The sequence below is a fragment of the Carcharodon carcharias genome, chromosome 9 (assembly GCF_017639515.1).
Source record: "Carcharodon carcharias isolate sCarCar2 chromosome 9, sCarCar2.pri, whole genome shotgun sequence".
Lineage (NCBI taxonomy): Eukaryota > Metazoa > Chordata > Chondrichthyes > Lamniformes > Lamnidae > Carcharodon > Carcharodon carcharias.
This window is the reverse complement of record NC_054475.1, coordinates 130783524-130806018: the sequence shown is the minus strand read 5'-3', so window position 1 is coordinate 130806018 and position 22495 is coordinate 130783524. Positions and strand designations below refer to the sequence as shown.

The 22495-nt window shown below is 41.6% G+C and overlaps 1 protein-coding gene across 1 annotated transcript in view; it reads left to right on the top strand.

Annotated features, from left to right (window-relative positions):
• The window catches only part of stard8 (StAR-related lipid transfer (START) domain containing 8), a 108899-nt gene extending 88511 nt beyond the window's left edge, over positions 1–20388 (top strand). Inside the window, exons 10-14 of the mRNA XM_041195250.1 lie at positions 1752–1866; positions 3031–3252; positions 5240–5457; positions 12463–12639; positions 14311–20388. Coding sequence (XP_041051184.1) covers positions 1752–1866; positions 3031–3252; positions 5240–5457; positions 12463–12639; positions 14311–14428 — 850 coding nt within the window. The 3' untranslated portion in view covers positions 14429–20388. The remainder of the gene's footprint in view (positions 1–1751; positions 1867–3030; positions 3253–5239; positions 5458–12462; positions 12640–14310) is intronic.
• The last annotated feature ends 2107 nt before the right edge of the window (positions 20389–22495 follow it).

Below are 22495 nucleotides of genomic sequence, written 5' to 3'. Positions count from 1 at the left end.
ACCTGATGATGGCATCAGATATCACTGTTTTTCTTTTTTTATTAAGAAAGCTTGGCGCTAGGTCAAAGTCCACCCTACGATGCATTACCAGTGTTCAAAGAGACGAGTGAAAATGAAGTAATTTGAAATAAAGTAATTAGCTGACAACACACTAGGGCTTTAGAAGCTGGTAGAATTTAAGAGGAAAAGAAGAAAGATGGAAGTAAAGAGTTTCACAGTTTAAAGATTTTGGGATAGTCAATAGGAGATGGTGTGGTGAGTAAGTCTTGAGTAAGTAATAAGTAAGTCAAGTAGGTCTTGATTTGCTTACCCTCTTCCCTCCTTTCATTCAAAGAACATGTTAGGCAGTGTGTTTGGTTAAGGGATGATATAGTAGTTATAACTTCAGTAATGGTTTCTACATATTGGCCAAGTAGCTGGCTGGAAACCATGAGGAATAGTTAACAATATGTTTGGACTGAAATTCCTATCTTCACCATTTCTTGTAGAAAAAATAGATAGGAGCAAAAGGTAGTATTCAAAATTAGTGGGACAATAATTTTGGGTTTTAAAACCAGATCCTTGAAATAAAAAGGGCATCAATTTACACCTAGTTATCTTTCAGAGGGAGGAAATCTTATTTTTCCTTGTCTGGGTTGAATTTAAATCACCCTCCCAATTTAGTTCCAATTTCACCTGATAAAAAAGAAACAGGATGATGTGGAGAAGTCAGAAGGAAGAGAGGAAAAAGATTGAAAAAAGTCAGACCAAAAAAAGGAGAACGTAAGCAGATTTCTGGGTACAAGCCCAAGGATCATCATTGGACCATTGCAGATTAACCTAAAAACTAACTTCCCTCCCATGCCTTATGCTGGTATCTGTCCATATTGTGGGACAATGGACTGTGCCCAGGATGTATGTCTCTTCTGTATTGAACATTATCTGTAGTGACTGTGGAGGTTGATTCGTGAGTGGCAGTCCCTTCCGCAGCTGGCACAGATGAATAGCATTGTCCCCAGGTTAGCTGATGCTTTTTCTTTCCAACAGGCCCACATTTCCACCGTCTGGACATTTTGGCCTCTGCTTTTTCCAAGCTCTTCTTGACTGCTTGTCTCTAGGCACTCCGCTCAGCAGCGAGGACTTCCCATGCATCGGCTCCAGTCTCAGTCAAACTGAAGTCTCGCTTGCAGTCGTGGGCAGCCTGTTGGTTCCATGCCAATGGCAACCTCGTCATGCAGCATGCCTTTGGGGATGCAGCTTTCATCCATTCCTAGTCAGTGGAGTTGCCGCTAAGAGCAAACATGCTGTAGATCCCTGCATGCTGATGTACTTTCATTTTCAGCACTCTGTCTTACCAGAAGATGCCCAATATTCATCTGAGGCAGTGGAGGTGGAAACTATTCAGCCACTTTTCTTAATAAGGATGCCTTAAAAGGATGTCTTCCTACTGATTTAGAAAACAATAAGCAACATCACAGCATTAGCATTTTGGAATGCTAAGAGGCAAAAAATGACATCTGCACCACTGTAGAACTAAAAACTCCATCAAAGAGAGCCAACCTTCATCTCCATTGCATAACTGATATGGATACTGATGAAATGTGGAAGATTTGTGTTGTAGCTCAATATTATATCTGTCCAGCTGATTAATGTGGTACCACATGTCAACAGTTTGCATCATAGTAACAGTGATGTCTACTTATGTGCTTGCATGTGTTATGTAACTCTGCCTGGGTTTTTTGATGTCACATTTTACCTGGCTTTATTTGCAGGGTGATGCGAAGGAGGGGTGTACTGAGCAAGCCTGATCAGAGGGACCTCAATGAGAATCTGGCAGCAACTGAGGGATTGGGTCACATGATTGCAGAGTGCAAGAAACTTTTCCAGGTACTATCAAGGGGGAGATGATGGTGTAGTGGTAATGTCATTGAACTAGTAATTCTGAAGCCAGGCTATTGCTTTGGGGACAGGTGTTCTAATCCCTGGCAGCTGGTGGAACTTAAATTCAATTAATAATATCTGGAGTATAAAGTTTGTCTCAGTAATGGAGGCCATGATACTATCATCAATTGTTATAAAAACTCATCTGGTTCACTAATGTCTTTTAGAGAAGGAAATCTGTTGTCCTTACCTCGTCTGGCCTACATGTGACTCCAGACCCACAGCAATGTGGTTGACTCTTAACTGCCCTATATAATGGCCTAGCAGGTCACTCAGTTCAAGGGAAATTAGGGATTGGTAACATTTTCTGGCCTTGCCAGTGATGCCCAAATCCCATGAAAGATTAAGTAATAAAAAAGAAAATTTTGAGGCTCATACTTAGATATTTTTCAACAGCACTTGGCTATTAGTAGTAATGGAGGGTGATGAAAAGGTTAAAATTGCAATGTGTGATATTAGTAATGACTGTGTCAGTGCATTTACATGGCCTGGGTAAGGCCCGTTATGAGCAGCACCCCTTGCCTGCACTGTTCCAAAAGGTTCACCTGCTGCCTGTCCTGGTTCCTTAGGCTCCTGTTGGTGCTGTTCCTCTTCCTCCAATGATTCTTCCATCCTAAGGAGTGAAGCAAAAGCATCATCCATGACAAACAGTGAGTGCTTGATGAAGGGGGGAAGAATCCCTTTAATGAGGGTTGATGAGGGGAAAGAATCAGGAAGAAGGAAATGCGAAGCTCAGAGCTGCCTTTCAGTTCATGTTGCATTGGAATTAAGGCCCTGATATGGTTACCTGTTACTCTGTGAGCTCACTTGCTATCTGTAAAATAAAGCACTTTAAAGAGTTGTAAAGCACTAAGTGTTTCAGCTGCCTTTGTAAAGATTGAAGAAGTGTATATGATGGTTTATATGTAGGTATGTGTGTGTGAGAGACACAATTCCCTGATAAGAAACAGAATTATGCTATTGTATAGTTAGATATTGGAGAGTATGGGCACACTCCTGAATATAAGACAATTGGAGGACTTACAAGAGAGATCAGCACCGTTGTAGCTGAGAAAATACCGAGAGTGGATCTGAAATTTGAAAGCTTTGCATAATTCTTTTTTTTGCCAGATTCCGCATGATATAATGGCGCAGTCCCGAAACTCCTATATTGCAGCTGATGCTCATCCTCTGCCCATGGAAGACTTCAGGAGACATCATGAAGGCAGGGTTAAGGACTATATGAACTACATGGAGGGCACGATCCAGGACCTGCTAAGGGAGGTCGGTGAGAAATTTAAAGGCTGGACCAGCACTGTAGGACCCGTGAACACAGAACTTTCTTACAAGAAGGTATTGGATGAACTTTCACAAGTTGAGGCTCTTGAAATGAATTGCCATATTACAAATGGCCAATGAATCCTTCTTCAAGGTTAAACTTCTGGCCAAATTTTGTTTGTCAAATGGTTCCTCTATTCAGACTGGAGTGGACAATCTGCAAACAAACAAAGTAGATCATTCATATACACTTCAATCATGGCATCATAATATATACACATACATATGCATGTGTAACTTTATTTTGCATGTTTACCATCTGTAGTACTGTTCTGAGAATACAAGCACACTAGATTTACTTTCTTAAAATTTGGTATGAATATTGCAGCTCTAAAACTGTTTCTTGCTTTCCACAGAATAAAAATTGCATGCTACTGTTAATTTAATGTGTAATTTTTGGTTTTGTCCAATCTCTACAATTTGGAACTAAGTGCTAGGATTGCAAACTTTTCTCTGTTCTTCTCCCCTCTGGTCTCCCAAACTTGATTGAGAAGTTGTGCAAGTAGCTCCTGGGCCTTCATCAATGCCACTCCAAACTGGCTGAGATATATCTGGGTCATCCACATTGCATTAATCTCTAATTTTCCCTTCCTGCAGAGGATACCAACTTCCCTGTGCCACAAATTAGAATACTATGCTTCTACTGCAGTAAAATATGGCACCAGCTGTTTTAATCATCTAGATCTTGCTAACTTTCAGTCTTTTTTTACTCCATTTTACCCTTTCTGTTCTGAAGAGCAAAACTCATACTGGAGTACAATTGCTTAGGTGCCAAAAGCATTCAGATGCTTCACCAGATTGTGTGTCAGCGCCTTTTCGAGGGCAATAAGGAATAGGCAGTAAATGCTGACTTTGCCAGCGATGCTCATATCCCTCCAACAAATAAAAATGTAAGGCATTCAGTTGAGGGGGAGGGTCATGGTTGTACTCAATCTTTGTGTCTCTCAACATTACGTTTACCAACTTCAGTAGTAAACCTGGATGATTATTTTTTTCCCTCTTGCTCACAGGGGCTACTCTGACAGTTATTTCAGCTGTCCCGATGGCTAAATATTGAGCAGCTTCTTTAACTCCTGGTCATAAGGATTTCTAATCGCTGGATTTTTGGGGGAAGATTCTGATGACTATATAACTGTCTCAACCAACAACAGAACTTTGGGACAAGTGATTAATATAGAAACTCGTAGAAAAAAGGAAATCACTAAAAGCTCCAGTCTGTTTAACAGATAATAATGTGTTCGGTATTTGTTACTTACTGGATAATTCTATTTTATAAAAGAGTATTTAAACAACTTCCAGTTTTTTTTTATATACATCTTGGCAATCTGTCTGGCCAGACATTGTATGATCGCAGCAACTGTTTTATTTAGGATGTATAACACCAGATAAAATCATGGATTATACCAAAACAAAATGGTTTACAGATATTGTCTACATAAGAATCCAGAATTTTCTCTGCCACTATTGATAATTAGGCTGGAAAAGGATTGTCGGTCTTACTTCAACCAAGCAGAACTATCCCATTGGTATCATAGGTTAAAATATTCCACTGAATCATTATGTGACTGTGACTGGAATGGTTAAGGATGAGAATCATTGGTAACATAGTTGCTTGTGGTTGTGCTTGCCTGTCTTCAGCCACCACAACAAATTTAGCAATTGGCAAAGCTATGTGGTTGATGTCTTCCATCTGGAGTTGTCTTGTACTAGTGCATTAGAGAAAAGTTTTCACTATTGCATGAGCTGGTGCAATGGAGAGTCAGCTAAGCATTAATAGAGCGGGAAAGTTCCATAAACCCTGGAATTAGGCTAGGGATTGGGGTTGAACACTAGTTCCCAAATAGAAATGATCCAGCAAATTTGGCAGATGTTATTTTCTGCAAGGATATTTTATGAAATTCCCTATTTTTCCATAATCTCTGATGAGATGTTTCTGACAAGAGAGAAAAGGTCTTAGTGCAACACCGGTAACATTTGTTTTTGTTCTTCTCTGTACTGGTAGGTTGGTGACGGACATCCCATACGTTTATGGAAAGTGACAACTGAGGTAGAAGTGCCCCCAAACACCGTGTTAAATCGTCTGCTAAGAGAACGCCACCTCTGGGATGATGATATGTTGATAGGAAATGTTGTGGAAAATTTGGATAAAAATATGGAAATCTGCCATTATGTTCTGGACAGCATGGCACCGCATCCTAGGCGAGACTTTGTTGTCCTGAGGTAAGATCAGTTACTGGGTCAGCAACAGTGCATGATAATGTGCCCATGCCAGTAGCATTGTATTGTAATTCATTACTTCTACTGATTTCTGATCGACCATGTTGAGGAACCTTGAGGAAACCCCTCATCTGAACATTATATATCAAATAATTAAATACAATTTTAACTGTGAAATCATGTACAAAAAGCTGAAGCAACTATAGTAGTTGGTGTTTCTTTCCCAGCATATATGTAAGATCTACATCACAGGAAATGGTTGAGTAAACTGTTGAAATGTTTTAGGTTCACTGACTATTTTTGTGGGAATGAATAGTTAGCAATGAGTTCAATAGCCAGAAAGGGCAGTTTGTACATCTTTGCAGATATTTAATTTTGAATGAGAGTAATTAGAATTGGCGACCGAGGCCAAACATGCTATGCAAATGATTTCCTCTGCTCAGTATTTTCTTATTGAGCACATGATTTTAATGGACCGCGTGACCAGAGAAAATCTTCACAAGTATGTTTATGATGTCACTAACACACAGCAATGAGAGGCTATGGCCCCCACTGAATATAAATCAATATGTCCCTAACAATGCAGCGGCTGCCTGAAAGATTTTCTATGAACACCAGATTGAGTGTTCAAATAATCACTCAAAAGCAATTGTTTTAAATGGTCTTGAATAATGTTAGTTTGAATGAACCTTTAACTTTACAGCTTAATTTGCTCATAGAGAACACAAGATTAAACTGTAACTGCTTCAGGTTTTTCATAGGACTCCAGTTATCAGCTACAACACTTCCTTTCCATAGGATCAGTGGTGGTCCTGAGGTTTTTAAATCACACTTCAGTTAAGCTGCCACTCCTTAGCCTTCTAAATTCAAGGGAATATAAACCATGGGCAGAATCATAGGGTCCCACACCAGCAGGTTTGCAGGTGAGTAGGCCTGTAAAATTTCCAGGCCGGCAAGCCCGCCACCCTCCTGCCTCCCCGACCTATCCACAAGTTTACATGGGGCAGGCGGGGCCTAAGCAGGCCTGCTAGCCCTCACCCCAGTTGAGGCCTTTACATGGACAATTAAGAGCCACCTAAGGGCCGCTGCTGACCGAGCTTCAATTTTGAGGTGGGAAGGTGTGGCGGGAGAACCTGGCAGGTTAGCCAGCTCAGGTCTTGAGTGGAAATTGGGAATGCCTCCATCAAGGGCCTCCTAATCTCCACATGAGGCCTCCTCCCGCCATGGTCTGCCCACTGTGGGTGTTCCCTCCATTCCTGGCATCTCCATCAAAACCTCTAATCCTCTGGCCTCACCTCTTTTTGCGTGGTGGGGTGGGAAACACCACCATTTGAAAAGTCCTGCCCCGAATCTAGGATATGCATAATGCTGCTAAAACTGGCAGGATCAGGAATCAATTCTGGTTTAATGGATTGTTGGGGTCTACATCAGTAGATTTTACTACTCAACAGAGTCAGGAAAATATTTCTGATGCTTGAAACCATCTGTTCCTTTACACTGCTGCACACATTCATCTTCAGCTGTGACCATTTCTTGCCGCCTCTCCAAGTGGTTAGCCCCCAAGTGCAGATAAAAATACTGGGCTGGATTTTTTGCATCCCCACTGGCAGGGTCTTATAAAATCCAGCACATAGCCTTCCTACCTCCTACCTGCACACTCCCAACCTATATGAAATTTTACAGGGGCCACTGGAGGCATGGGGCAGCCTGTCTGTCCTTGACCCTATTAAGGCTCTTAAGTGGTCAACTAATGGCCACATAAGGGCCTCATCCCACTCCTCCTGCTATTTTACGCACAGCAGGAGGAGATCTATACCAAGTGGGTGGCCTGGCAGCTTTAGCTATGCAGGCGTCGATAAAGGGCAACCTGATCCTGCCGCGATCCCCCTCACTTACCTTGGTGTCTGGCTCCAGTGTCAATCTCCACTGGGGATTGCCTGTATTGCCAGTAGTGGCCACCATTCCCACCTGGTGCTGTTGGGGCTATAGCGCTGCCAGCCTTCTGATTGGTCAGCAGGTCTTTGAGGTGGGACTTCTTGTGGTTGGGTGGAAATCCTGCCTTCACCCAAATGACAGAAGGGCAGCTGTTCTTTCTGTGGGCAGCCTCCCCACCGACTTTTTATCTGAGGGGGCAGGGGACCACAGTGGCCCATAAAATCCAGCCCACTGTATTATGATCTGAATGGGTAGTGGGACAAGATTCAACAGTAAATTTAAAACAGGGATCAGGTTCTCCTTTAAGTGGAAAAAATTGCAGGACTGTGGGAAATAGCAGCTGAGTGGGACTAATTGCAGAACTCTTTCAAAGCTGGCACATACATGATGGTCTGAATGGCCTCTTTCAATAATTTATGATTCTATCATAAGAGCCCATCTAAACATTTTAAACATGTTTGACCATAGACACTTGCTGGGCTCAATGCCAAGTTAGTTGGGTGGGCTGAAACCTCAAATTATTGGCCTCTGGCCCACTCTGACTATATTTGGATCTCACGTACAATTCAATTGCTGATCACAATTTTTTAAAAATGTAAAACTGCTTGTGCCTCAAACCGTGCCTGACAGTAATATTTTCAGAAGTAATTTTACCTCTGCTCCTAATCTCGACTTTGCTTTTGGTCTTCTTTTGGCCTCAGGTTCCTGCCCCTAGGCCCCTCCCACCCACCCACACCCCGCCGAAAAAAATGGATTGGCCCATGTCCCACTCATTCTTTCACTCCAGCTTCATGCTTGGTTCTGATTTCACCCTGCTGTTCACTCTTCAGCCCCATTTCTGTCACAAAAATTAGAGTTCAAACATCAGTGCTAAAAATAGCCACTTCATCTCCTGCTGTCTCCTTTCCTGGGTGCTGTGACTCCATTTTGGACCCACTTCAACCTCAAAAATATACCATTTCAATTCCTCATTCTACTCCACAACATTTCAACACCTCGCTTTCATCCCTACTCTCGTCCCTCAAATCCTCTGATATTTCTGCTGTGCTCCCTCCCCACTCCCCCCACCAATCTCCTTTTCTTAGATAAAAGCAAAAAACTGCGGATGCTGGAAATCCACAACAAAATTAAAAATACCTGGAAAAACCCAGCAGGTCTGGCAGCATCTGTGGAGAGGAACGCAGTTAACGTTTCAAGGCCATATGACTTTTCAACAGAACTAAGTAAAAATAGAAAAGAGATGAAATATAAGCTGGTTTAAGGGGGGTGGGGAGAGGGTAGAGCTGGGGAGAGGGCCAGTGATAGCTGGAGATAGACAAAAGGACAAAGAGGTGTTGAAGGTGGTGACATTATCTAGGGAATGTGCAACTTATGGGTAGAAAGCAGGGCCAGCAAGGTACAGATAGCTCTAGTGGGGGTGGAGTGAAGGGAAGGGATACACCACTTTTCTCCTTTCTTGCTATACTTGTTCCCAGATGTCTATTTCCAGCGATCTCTTTACTTCTCAACAATAAATGCCACATCTCATTCACTCCTGTTTGTACTTTCTGAAATACCATTCTTACTGATTCTGAAGAACCATTCTGCAGACATTGTTGTTTCTGTATGAGATTATTTTGGATTGCTGAGTATGTCACATTATAAAAGAGAATACCCAAATAAGACCATAAGACATAGGAGCAGAAATTAGGCCATTTGGCCCATCGAGTCTGCTCCGCCATTCAATCATGGCTGATAAGTTTCTCAACCCCATTTTCCCACCTTCTCCCCGTGACCTTTGATCCCCTTACCAATCAAGAACCTATCCATCTTGGTCTTAAATACACTCAATGACCTGGCCTCCACAGCCTTCTGTGGCAAAGAATTCCATAGATTCACCACTCTCTGGCTAAAGAAGTTTCTCCTCATCTCTGTTCTCCCTTTACCCTGAGGCTGTGCCCTCGGGTCCTAGTCTCTCCTACTAATGGAAACATCTTCCCCACATCCACTCTATTCAGGCCTTTCAGTATTCTGTAAGTTTCAATCAGAATCCCCCTCATGCTTCTAAACTCCATCGAGTATAGACCCAGAGTCCTCAAATGTTCCTCATATGTTAAGCCTTTCATTCCTGGGATGGTTCTCGTGAACCTCCTCTGGACCCTCTCCAGGGCCAGAACATCCTTCCTGAGATACGGGGCCCAAAATTGCTCACAATATTCTAAATGTGGTCTGACCAGAGCCTTATAAAGCCTTAGCAGCACATCCCTGCTTTTATATTCTAGTCCTCTCGAAATAACTGCCAACACTGCATTTGCCTTCCTAACTACTGACTCAACCTGCAAGTGAACCTTAAGAGAATCTTGGACTAGGACTCCCAAGTCCCTTTGCACTCCCCATTTCTCTCCCCATTTAAAAAAATAGTCTATGCCTCTATTCTTCCTATCAAAGTGTATGACTTCACACTTTCCCCCATGTTGTATTCCATCTGCCACTTCTTTGCCCATTCTCCTAACCTGTCCAAAACCTTCTGCAGCCTCCCCGCCTCCTCAATACTACTTGTCCATCCACCTATCTTTGTATCATCTGCAAACTTAGCTAGAACGCCCTCAGTTCCTTCATCTAGATCATTAATGTATAAAGTGAAAAGTTGTGGTCCCAACACTGACCCCCGTGGAACTCCACTAGTCACCGGCCGGCATCCTGAGAAGGACACCCTTATCCCCACTCTCTGCCTCCTGCCAGACAGCCAATCTTCTATCCATACTAGTACCTTGCCTCTAACGCCATGGGCTCTTATCTTAATGAGCAACGTCCTGTGCGGCACCTTGTCAAAGGCCTTCTGGAAGTCCAGGTAGATAACATCCATTGGCTCTCCTTTGTCTAACCTACTCATTACCTCCTCAAAGAATTCTAACAGATTTATCAGGCATGACCTCCCCTTGATGAAACCATGCTGACTTTGCCTGATTTTACCATGCACTTCCAAGTATTCTGAAATCTCATCCTTAATAATGGACTCTGAAATCTTACCAACGACCAAAATCAGGCTAATTGGCCTGTAATTTCCTGTCTTATGCCTCACTCCCTTCTTAAACAGGGGGGTTACATTAGCGATTTTTCAGTCCTCTAGGTCCCTCCCTGACTCCAGTGTTTCCTGAAAGGTCACCACTAACGCCTCCACTATCTCTTCAGCTATCTCCTTCAGAACTCTGGGGTGTAATCCATCTGGTCCAGGTGATTTATCCACCTTCAGACCTTTTCAGTTTTCCTAGCACGTTCTCCTTGGTAATGGCCACCATACTCACCTCTGCCCCCCGACTCTCTTGAACTTTAGGGATGTTACTCGTGTCCACTGTGAAGACTGACGCAAAGTACCTATTCAGTTCCTCCGCCATTTCTTTGTTCCCCACTACTACTTCTCCAGCGTCATTTTCCAGCGGCCCAATGTCCACTTTTGCCTCTCTCATACCCTTTATATATCTTAAAAAAAACTCTTGCAATCTTCTTTTATATTACCAGCTAGTTTACCCTCATATTTAATCTTCTCCCTCCTTATTTCTTTTTTAGTTGTCCTCTGTTGGTCTTTGTAGGCTTCCCACTGCTCTTCGCCGCATTGTATGCTTTCTCTTTAGCTTTTATGCTGTCCCTGACTTCCCTTGTCAGCCATGGTTGCCTCGTCCTCCCTATAGAATGCTTCTTCTTCCTAGGGATGAATTTTTGCTGTGTCTCCCAAATTATTCCCAGAAACTCCTGCCATTGCTGTTCCACTGTCTTTCCTGCTAGGCTCATCTCCCAGTCAATTCTGGCCAGCTCCTCCCAAATGTCCTGATAGTGATTGGAATATCAGGCAGACTTAATTTAACATTCACTCCTCCCTGGCTGCGTCTCCAGGGAATTCAATATGTTCAGTGGAGGAACATGAAAATCTGCCCCTTGTATCTCTCATTTATCCAATGGATATCTACTAGTACCGAAAAAATTATCCAGTTACTAAATAAACTGAATGTATATTCTGAGACATTGCAGTCCTCTGTAAATTGATTGCCTGCCTGCAATAACAAATTGAAGTGCACATGCATTTTGCCAATAATTATTCCAACTGCTGTTGACTCAGTCCACACACACTCAGGGTGCAAGTGCAATGTGCCTGACTCTTGCTTATCTAATGATTTCTACCTGTGAGTACATATTGGGCTGCATAATATGGGGGGTGGGGCGGATGACACGCCGACCACCCTGGAAACCATGTTGTTGCAGAGCCAACTTGCCCTGCGGCCATAAAGCGCTGTGGGATGGACTAATGAGGGCCGAGTGAGACTTGGGGCAGAAGTCCCGCCCTCCATCAGTCCCAGCAGCGCCAGGAAGGGATCCATGGCCATTGCTTGGACTACCGGAGAAGAAAAGATCCCAAGGCCTTGGATCCCTGGCGCAGGTAAGTTCAGTATCTTGGGCTGGGAAGATTTGGGTAGCTTAGAGAGAGGGGTAGTGGGGAGGGAGGGTTGGATTTAAGGAAGGGAACAGATAGGAAGGAAGTGGGGAGGGGTTCAACATAAGGGGTCTGACCCGCAAGCAGCAAAGGGTAGCCCCCAAAGAGCAACCCCCACCTTCCTTCCCATCCTTTGAACAGCTAAGGTGAAAAATCAGGCTGCCCACTCCCGCTCTGCTGCCCATACCAAATGTTTTATGGCATGAGCAGCGTATTATTGGGGTCATTTGGTTTGATAACAAGCCCAATTGACCCTTAATAGTTCATTTAAATATGGCGGGAGGGCTGCCAATTTCGACACCTGCCTGCCCCCCTGTATTATGGGGGTGAGCTCAGGGATGGGTGGGAAAGTGGTGGGATGGGTGCCCACCCCACATTTTATGTGCCCCCTTCGCACAGGAAGCACACCCACTGGGAGGACGTAACATTCAGCCCATTGTTTGGTGCCTTGTACAAATTTACGCTAAGCACCAAACTTAATTTGTATAGTCCCTTTACCATCAACAAGCACAGTATACTTTGTGCCTTTAGTCTGTGCTGAGTTTTTAAGGTTGAAAGTCCAGTGTCCAATTCACTGTATCAATGTAATTGTTTTGCTTCTGTTCTAGGACATGGCGGACTGATTTACTGAAGGAATCGTGCATTCTTGTGGCAGTTTCTGTTGAACATGAGTCCGTGCACCTGGAAGGAGGTGTGAGAGCTGTCGTCCTGAACTCGCAATACCTGGTTGAGGCTTGTGGCTCAGGCCGGTCCCGACTCACATATATCTCCAGGACTGACCTGAGGTATGTGTTTCATGTCTTTCACTCTTGCTCTCACCCCCACCCACGGACTCTGTGATTAAAGTGTGATTCTGCATGAATCACAGGAATGTGAACAGTAAGGGAGAGAGAGCTGGCCTGATGACTGGGGTAATGCTCAGGCACTGGGGTCACCCTTCAGTCAGATCCAAGTACATCAGTTGGCTAAGTTTCAGGAGTTCTCATCTAGATTACTAGACAGGGTGAAAGATGCCCCCTCTATAACAACTATTGTGATAATTGAAAACCTCAAAGTCTAGTCTTGAATTAAATAATGAAACGTGTTTTTTTAAAAAAAACTTTTCTCTTTGGATTTTGTGCCCATTAGGATGCTGTATGTTAGTGTTGGAAAATGGAGCAAGCTGGAATGGCATCAAACATTTCCTAGTCAAATGTAACCTTAATCAGGTGCCAAATAAAGCAGCTTCTTCTCTGATCTGACAATGTGTCTCACTCTCAGAAGAGGAGCCCTTTGGCTCCAATGTGATATATTTTTTTCTCACTTGAGACAGCTGAGACTCATTTCATGTTAGACCTTTACTGACATCAAATAGGACTCAAGCTCAGAGTACAAAGACTAGCCCACTGTGTCACCTTGTGCCCAAGGATAAAATACAGAGCAATTGTGTAAATCCATATATTTATTAGAAGGTGGTGAATAGTTGGATTCTTAACAGTGCCAAGAACTGTAAAGACTACCACTGAAAAAGTTCTTAGAATGTCCAGTGTACACACCTTGGATTATGCAACATGTTCTGTGATTGCCATTCAGATCCCTCCTGTGAATAGTATTTTTGAGTTGAATTTTTGCTGGGGTTCTCCTTATTGTTCAATATCACTGCAGCAGAATATCTATGGAAACCCTGGGGGGAATGGTGTAAGTAGTATTCATTCCGCTTCTGAGGTTTCTACAGATCCTGCAGTTACAGCAGACAATTGGGAGAAGTCCTGCAGAAATGCAACCACTTTATTTCTATGTAAGTGTATTAAAATCCATTTTAAACCTTTTTCTGCATGACTGTGTGCCTTCCTTTGTAGATACTGACTTGATTCTTTTGGGAAGAGGGTTAAATCAATAACAACCCACCCTATCCTTCCAAGCTTCCCCCTTCCTGGCCCCCATCTTCTGTGTATATGACAGGGAAATCCAAGAATATATCTTATATATCTTTTTCTATTAAAGAGTGGTTAGTTACAAACTAATCTACATGGCATTTCTTTCAAAGCAGCTCTATTCCCAAGTTCTGATCTTCATATAAAGCATTCCCTGACAGCTGGGCTTTTTGTAGGTGAGATGCTCCTAAATAAATCTTGGATTATTTAAAGCGCTGTGTTCTACAAAGAGGGAGGTTAATGGGAATTGTATCATATAATAGAAATATTAATGGAGTGTAATATTACTTCTAAGCAAGTCAGGTAAGTAGAACCTGAAGACATATCGAAATTAGTGCACACCAATTTTAAAACCGATATTGAGATGGTCCTTCACTCAAACCTTTTAGAATAATCTGCTGATTGGAGTAGCAGTGGCAGAAACATTAGAGATGTTTGAAATGAAGCTGAGCATTACAATGGGAGAGTTAGGGTACTGATGGGATAAATAGTTTTTTCGTCTTGTTGACTTTTCTCGTGTTTCTATTTCTTTTTTTATCTTAGGGGCCGGACTCCAGAATGGTACAACAAGGTCTCCGGCTACCTATGTGCAGTAGAGGTTGCTAGGATACGGGACTCCTTTCTGCCATCAAACCCACGGGGACTAGAGACCAAAATCTGAAATGAATTGAAACTGCAAGCAGGAAAAAGATGTCTTATATGAGTGTGCCCTGTTGGCAACCATCATTAAATGATAATCAGTCTTCTAACTACCCCAGCCAAACAAGATACATCACAAGATAGGTTCAGATGAAGAAGGCTCTTCAGCCCATTTGGTATTATACTTACAGTATACCACCCTTTTTGTCTTCCTCTAATATATCCAAATGACCTTTTAATGTATCCAGTACCCTGGCTGCAACCATCTTTTCAATAAAGAAATCCTTCCTGACATCTGGCTCATAGAGGGACCTTTAAGTGATCGTTATATAATCTTATATTGATAGATTTTGCCAGTAAGGTAATGATGGGTTGGGTGAGATGCCTAAAATAAATTGTTCCTCTGTCCAGTGGTTTTAATTTTATTGCCTGTTTATGTGGCTCTAATCCTTTAACTGCTGTAATATTCTTGCACCCATGCAACTGTGACAAAGAAAGAGACTATCTTAGTTTGTGCTCAAGTTGTTAAAACTTTACTGATCTGACTGTAAATCTGTTCATGGTGATATTCCCAGCAACTTTTTAACTAGTAAAAAAGATAAATGCATGGAAATGCTTTGGAATTCGGGGTGAAGGCCCTTAAACAATGGAATAAGGAAATTTGAGAGGGGTATGGAATGTTAACTTTCAGACAAGTGTTTACTGTGTATGGGGAAGTGCTGGGGGCTGTTGATGAGAGTGTGTGGGAATTGATGGCTGACCTGAAATGGAATGATGTGTTTGGAAAGTTGAGAGTGGGCTGATACTGACTGACCAGCTAATAGGTGTTTTCTGTGGCAAGAGACCTTGTGAGGTTATTCTGTTTAACCGTATTTTTGAATAAGATTCTGCACACATTTCTGTGGAGTACTGCATTAACTTATTATGTTGCACATCCAAGGTGTATAGGGTACCAAGATATAGTCCTCTGTGTACTTGTACATATATAGCATGTATGTAGATTTTTGTACATATTCTGTTTCCTTTTACCTGTTCTCTCTGCACATTGCCTGTACAATACAGAGGCAGGCAAATGATACGCTATAAACCTGGCCATAGTGATTCTGAAACCAAATGCAATGGGATCTCCAATGGTGTTCTTTCCCCTTTCCCTCTTTGGATCAATGCCTGGTGTCTGCAGAGCCCTTAAGCTTGTGTTGTGGGAGAATTGATGTGTACATCCGTTTCACCACTGCAGGGGCTTGGACACTGTTTTGAGGGATTTTATGGATTTAATCCTGATGAAAACTCAAATAATGGTAAAAATACTAGAAACATTCCATGCACGTACAACAAAACTTTGACCCATCGCTGACAGATAAACTTATGTCCTTAATTAGAGATGGCTAGATTCACAGAACGTGATCTGCAAAAGAACACGAGAAATTTGCTGAGAGAAAAGACTGCTGGGCCAATCAAGCTCCCATCTACTGGGGTCCATGTGAGATGTCTCATCCCAGCCATTTTGTGCTTTCCTAAATTAACCTTTACCTCCCTCCCCTGAAAATAAAATCAAGCTGTGTGTTAATATCTCAATAATACCCTCATTCCTCTTTTTCATCAGACATCAGCCAAGCTCACTCTTTCAAAGGCATCACTTAAGCCCAAATCAATTACCTTCTCTGGGAGTCTCTTCCACATGGCAATAATCCTGTGGGTAGAAATGCTTTGTCTAAACTCTAACCTTAATTGGAGCTTGTGAATTTTGGATATGTCCTTTGAAGCTTTGCACATCGACCAAGTTAAATAGCTTAAGCTATTATTGAATTATTAATAATTATTGAAGCCTTTAATTATTTTGAAATGGTGTATGTGTCCCCTTGGCCTTTTTTCTCCAATGAAAATAAATTTAGTTACTCGAACCTTTCTTTGGAACTCAGTCTCCTAAGGCTACAAAACACTCTGGTCACAGGATGGCAACACAGGTTTCTGTGGCTGGTTAACTGAATTATGTTGCATCAAATTTCTGCCCCTGTTACTGAGATTGGGGAATCCTTCTGTGGATAAATAGTGATCCAAGTGGAGCTGTGTGTCCAGGGGAGGGGGGCTCCCACCACACAGAGCATGTACCTAGGATGTCAGCCTCCTGGAGTCGCCAGGAATTGAAGACTGATCTCTGGAACATTGTTGCAAGCAACCCAAAAAGAAAGTAACTAAACAAAATTTTAAAAAAATATTTTCTTTGAACACTTTCATTTATTAGTAATAAAAGCATTGGAGCTGGGAATAGGGGGTAGATTGTTTCACTAACAATCAAGATGAATTCAACTGGATGGCATAGTTTGTTTCCTTTCCAATTGACCTTAGATGGTCTGTGCGGCTGGAGTATAGTGGGAGGTAGTTTGAGGTAGGAGGTCATGTGATGAAACCTCCAGGATCATATCCAACCAGAGTTGACAACTGTAGATGTGCCCCATTTTTTTTTTACAGCAGTGGAATATCTGTTGTTGACTCATACACTGGATGTCTTCCATTACTGGACAGCGTAGATGGAACTTTTGTTCTGATTTCACCCAACTTTAGTTCTCTGTTTTGAATTTGCTATTTTAATTATCTTAGTTTTATTTTGTTTTAACCAGTCTGAATAGGCCATCCCACCCTGCACCTTTAATGGGAAGGTACTTCCATGTGTCCCATGGAGTTGGGTTTAGCAGTCTCACAGTCCCAATCTAAACCTTTAGTGTTATTTTCCTTGATTTTAACCCTAAGATACATCAGTTTTTCTATTACTTTTGTTTTGCTTGAGTCATATTAATACTATACAAAGGGAAGAGGTAGATGTATCTGATTGATAGGATTGGATTTCTAATCCCACAGCCTGTGAGTATTATTGGTTATTTTTACCACTGGCTACCCTGGTTACAATCCTCGATTTTTATTTAATAAAAATACAATTTGATAGATTTAAATAATCCCACCATGGAGTACTTTTGATTTGTTTTAAATGCTGCAGTTTAAAACACACAGAAAAACTTTAATCTGCAAACAAGTCAACACATTTAATTATAAATCATCCATTGGTTCATGTTAGAGTTTTATTCACCATTTTCTGTTGCATTAGTTTGATGCATTTTCAGATAATTAAATGCATTGCACTGGGATTACTTGGTGCTTTGATTTCAGACTAATGTTGCTGCTGGAAAGTGTGTACTAAAAGAGGTAAGATGCCATAATTTGTGAAAGCATTATATGTATGTATAAAATGTGTGGTGTGTAGCTTAGTGCTGCTTGCGATTACCTGTTGCTATGGTTTAGAGTAGTCACTTGGCTTTGGCAACACCTATTAGTCTTATTAAAAACTAATGAAATATCCAGTCTGTGGCAGGGTGGAGTGATAATTTGGTTGTAATGCCAACATTCAGCATAACTGCTAATTGTTACATTAGTCTATTCAGTTTATCTTTAATGTTACAAACATATTGCTGCAGATTAGCCAATAGCAATGAATTTTCTTGATCTTTAAATTCTATTGGCTTTGGTGTATATGACTGAGATTTATATCTCTGTATTATGTAGCTCACTTCTTTTTGCCTGGAGGGACCTAATTTCAGAATCAATGGGGCCTTGTGAACAAGAACAGGTCTTGCTGCAGGAGGCGGGTGAAAAGAAGCTTTACCTTAGCTAGCAGGTGACCTCTCTGAAGCAGCAAAAGTCAGACCCTCTGTTAGAAAACCTCATTTAATAGATCATTACCATACTACCTTTTTAAAGGCTACAAGCGATTTTTCATTCTAGAATTTGAATAGACTCTTACATTTGAATGTTACTGAACTACATGTGAAACAGCTTCATGTTTCAATTTTTAAATGAGAAAGGAAAACTAGACTCCACCGCCCCTCCCCCCGAAATCTTCAATTTATCTTTTTATCTGTTTTATCTTTTGCATTGCCGCCATTACACATTTAATCTTTACATTTCTTCCACTTCCATGGCTATGAAATTTTTATTTGGCTGATCATAAGAATAAAGTTGGTGCCAGATATGAGATTGGATCATAGCCTTTAAAGATAAATACTTCACAGAGCATTTGAAATGTCTGGTCATTATGTAAAGAGCATAAACTTAAAATTCTATGACAGGAAACACAACAGTATAGATTGTGGATGGATAATGGATTCCTGTCATCTTTGATTTTATCACTGTGTCCTTCCTATTGCTATAGTAACAACTTTGGCCGATCTGAAATTGTTAGCAGAAGACTTCTTGCTTGGCTACGAACCTGCAAAGTATCATGCATTCTTTCAGTGAGTAGGCAGCTACAAGTTATAATTGCGCTCTATCCCTTAGGTTCTCTCATCATTGGGAAGATTTATTTTTAATTCAGTCCATTCTAGTTGTCCTGATTTCATCCATTGAATCACAACCAAACCCTCATTCCTTTCTTCTGGCTGGTAGGGGCTAAGGACATGCTTCTCACTGCAGGTGGAAAAAATAATCTACCCTTTAAAGATCAACTTTTGATTTCGATGTGGTTTAGTTCTGTTGCAAGTAAGTATGTTATTTTTAAGCTGAATATGGTCAATCACTAAGGGTAGAAGAAAAATGACTAGTGACCCAGCTTTGTTGTGTCAGAAGACTTGGATGATACTTTTATAGCAATTCCTAAATTCTCTCACTCTTGTGCTGCGTCTGCGAGCCAGTAGATGACCAAACACGCCTCGAGATAGATAGGGTTGAAATTTTGAGTACACTGAAGATAAATTAATCTGGATTGAAAGGTAGATGAAGCTCAGCACTTTAGGAGGATCAGGTGAACTACTGAATGTGGCTGGAAGAGGCAGGATGTAGGAAGGGAGAAAAATAACAAAACAATACATCACAATATGATGTATAAAAGATCTACAACCCATGTGCATTTGAGAGTAACCAGCAACAATAACTATTTTTTCTCTTCATGAATAGAAGTGATGCATGGCTAATTCACTAGTGCGCCCCTTGGTAGAGTCTGGACTGCATCTCAAAATATATACTTTCATCCTTTAATCAAATGTGAAGGAGCATAACAATGGTTTGCAAACTGCTAGAATTGTTGAAATGTCAAGCCAAGAAAAGCAATTATAAAGGATATATGATATTGGATAAATTGTTAAATATTCTGGAGTTCTGACTGATTTACATTTGGGAATCAGAAAGTACTTATATAGATCTTTTCTTCAGGAGATGGAATGGCTGGGACAGATAGTTCATGACAAGAGGTTTTATAAGGTTTGCAAAAGCATTGGTCTTAATGGCAGAATGAACTTTTCTCAGTTTCTGATTCCTTGTATTCCAACCTCCCTTCAGTGACCTCGGAAATCACCAATTATTTCTTGTATCGTGAAGAAGAAACACGAAGAGCGTTGTGTGCAGGGATATTGGAATGTATGTTATTTCACTTACATTTTAGGGCTAACTATACAGAATTGTGCTCTAGACAGAGAACCTCACCCGCCAGGAGAGTATATTTGGAAAAAAGGTGCACTTTGCATGACTTTCCATTCATTACTATTAATGGTTGGAAAGATGTGGAAAGTGTACCCACAATTTGTTTAGCTCCATTATTATTATTACAATTTTGTATTCTCATGAAGGGGAGAAGAAACAGACACGAAGAATGCATTTGTGCAACACGAGTTCTTGTATGTCATATTAATAGATGTTACCTGTGCTCTCTGTATTGAGGAGGAATGTGTGTAATTGAATGCTTATGGATTGGAAGACCTGTAGGGACCTATAATGGCACAGATTCTATTTAATATTAAGAGTATTTTGATCTCAGGTATTTTAACTTGTGTGAGTTTTTTTGCCAATTGTACATATTGTATTCCTGCGAAATTGTGTCCAATGAGAAACATTTGTATGGGAATTTTTAAAATATTATGTCTTGTATTAAAAATTATATTTTTTCCTTAAATCTGCTCAAATGTACAGGTCATTTTAATAAATATTACTTCAGGTTCAAAATGTCTCTGAAATCTTTCTTATTTTAAATGAAGTTCCTGGCATTTTAATAACTTAGTTGGCAAATTTATCAGTCTGTTGCATTGATTTCAGTAATTTCAGTTGGGTGGAGCTAGGGGCATCATGATTAAACTCTGCAACTCTCAAAGGGAAAGAAATCAGCCAAGAATGCAGCTGCCTAGAACTATTTCTCTTCCCTGCATCATTTACTGTGTTAAATTTAAGACATTCACAGCCTACTGCTCTAATTCGTTCCTTCCAGGATCCCTAAACTGTGCAATTTTCCACCTCCTCCAGCGTTGATAATTTTGGTGCGCTGGCGAATGGGAATAGTTTTGCATTTTCACCCATTTTACACTTTTGCAAAGCCTGAATTATCTGCAACCTTTCCTACTACAATGCACAGGCTTTAAAACTCTGTTTGAATTCACAATGAAATTACTTCTTTCTGTCCTGCACTGAGGGCCTTGGCCCTATGATCTCAGTTCCACAATGAAAATAAAACCCAGTCAGCATAGAACATTAAAGTTGAAAAAAAAAGTTTGTAATATGCATTGGAGTTCCCCTGAAAAATTGTGGAGGCCTGGTTGTACTAGGTCTCTGCTCTTTCAGGGGTTTCCAGTTAACCTTATCAGAGGAGGAGCTACTATGTGTCCCTTACAAGTGAAATGGTGGCACACGGGCAAAGCCAGGTGCGGGCACTCTATTTCAGGAACTCCCACTGCTTTAGCTGAGTAAAAAATCCAGAGTTTCAGTGGACAATATTGTACCCAGTGAGGGTCTTCACAGGAGCAAGTGTGAGCCCCCATTGATGATGTTCCTGTGAAATCAGAACTTGAAACTTCTACAGATTTGCTCCTTTACCTGGGGGTGAAAGAGAATCATGACTGTGGTTGGGGGATATACCTGGAAAAATCGCGCAGCTGAGTTCATCTTTAAGGACACCATGTACGCCCAAATAGATGGTGTTGCTGTGGGTTCTCCTCTAGGCCTATCCCTCGCCAACATTTTCATCGGTTTCCATGAGAAACGTGTTTTCCATGTAATGACTCCTAACCTCCTACCTGTAGGGGGTGGTGGTGTGTGTCAGCTGCACCTCTGATTTCTGAGCGGTCCGAATCACTCCCACTCCCTGGGTTCTAGACCTTGGACTTATTTGGGGGTTGTGATAAAGTGCAGCAGACAATTGGTTTTGGTGCAAGAAAAAAACTGGGTTTATTGAAGTCACAAATGAACGTATAACATTAGACTTACACTGAGATTATACAGACCTACAAAATACACAGTTAAAAATGGCATAATGAGGGAAAATCACGCTACTAATCCCCCTTACCCTTGTCCCACCCCAAAACCTAACTAAATTGAACTAGGCGAGGTCAGGGATCATGCTCACCAACCCAGGGTTCCTTGACAGTTTGCAATCCAGCTAAATAATCTGGTTGCAGTTTTGGGGTACGCTCTTTGTGTCCTCTGGGGCCTGCCGTCCCCACGTGGTCCTGGTCTGTGGAATCTGCGAAGGTTCTTCAGTTGGGTGGAGGGCGCGATTGTGGGTGGTTGATCTTCGTGGTGGGCTGCGGTTGTGGCCTTGTTGTCTTTGGTTGAGCCTGCCACCCCTTGCCCCTCACCGTGATGTTGCCTGCGGGCCTGCAAACCTCCAGATCTCCTTCCTCTGCTTGGCTCAGCTCCCTGCTTAAACTCGGCTTCAACCGCTCCAAAAACTGCTCACCCTTCAGATTTGCCCACTCTCCTTTGTAACTGCTGGCCCAATTATACTGTTTTTCGAATTTCTTATCTCAATCCAAATCAAGGTTAGTTCTTTGTCTGATTTTGCTGGGCTTCCCTAGGTGATTGTTGTTTCGTTTTTAATGGGCTCGCGTGATTTTTATCGTTGTCTTCCTGTCCCTGTAACTAGTCTTGAACTGTAAGTCATTGTATATGTGGAGTATTGATGGGTTCGCATAATTGCATTGAATTGTTGCCTTCCTGCCTTAGTAGTTAGTAGCGATTATTTATGCAAGATTTTGATGGGCTTTAGTTTCGTGTAAGATGAAATCTTTCTCTGGGTTGATTGTGTTAAAGGGAAGAATGCGTATTCTGTCTCCTCTCGTTG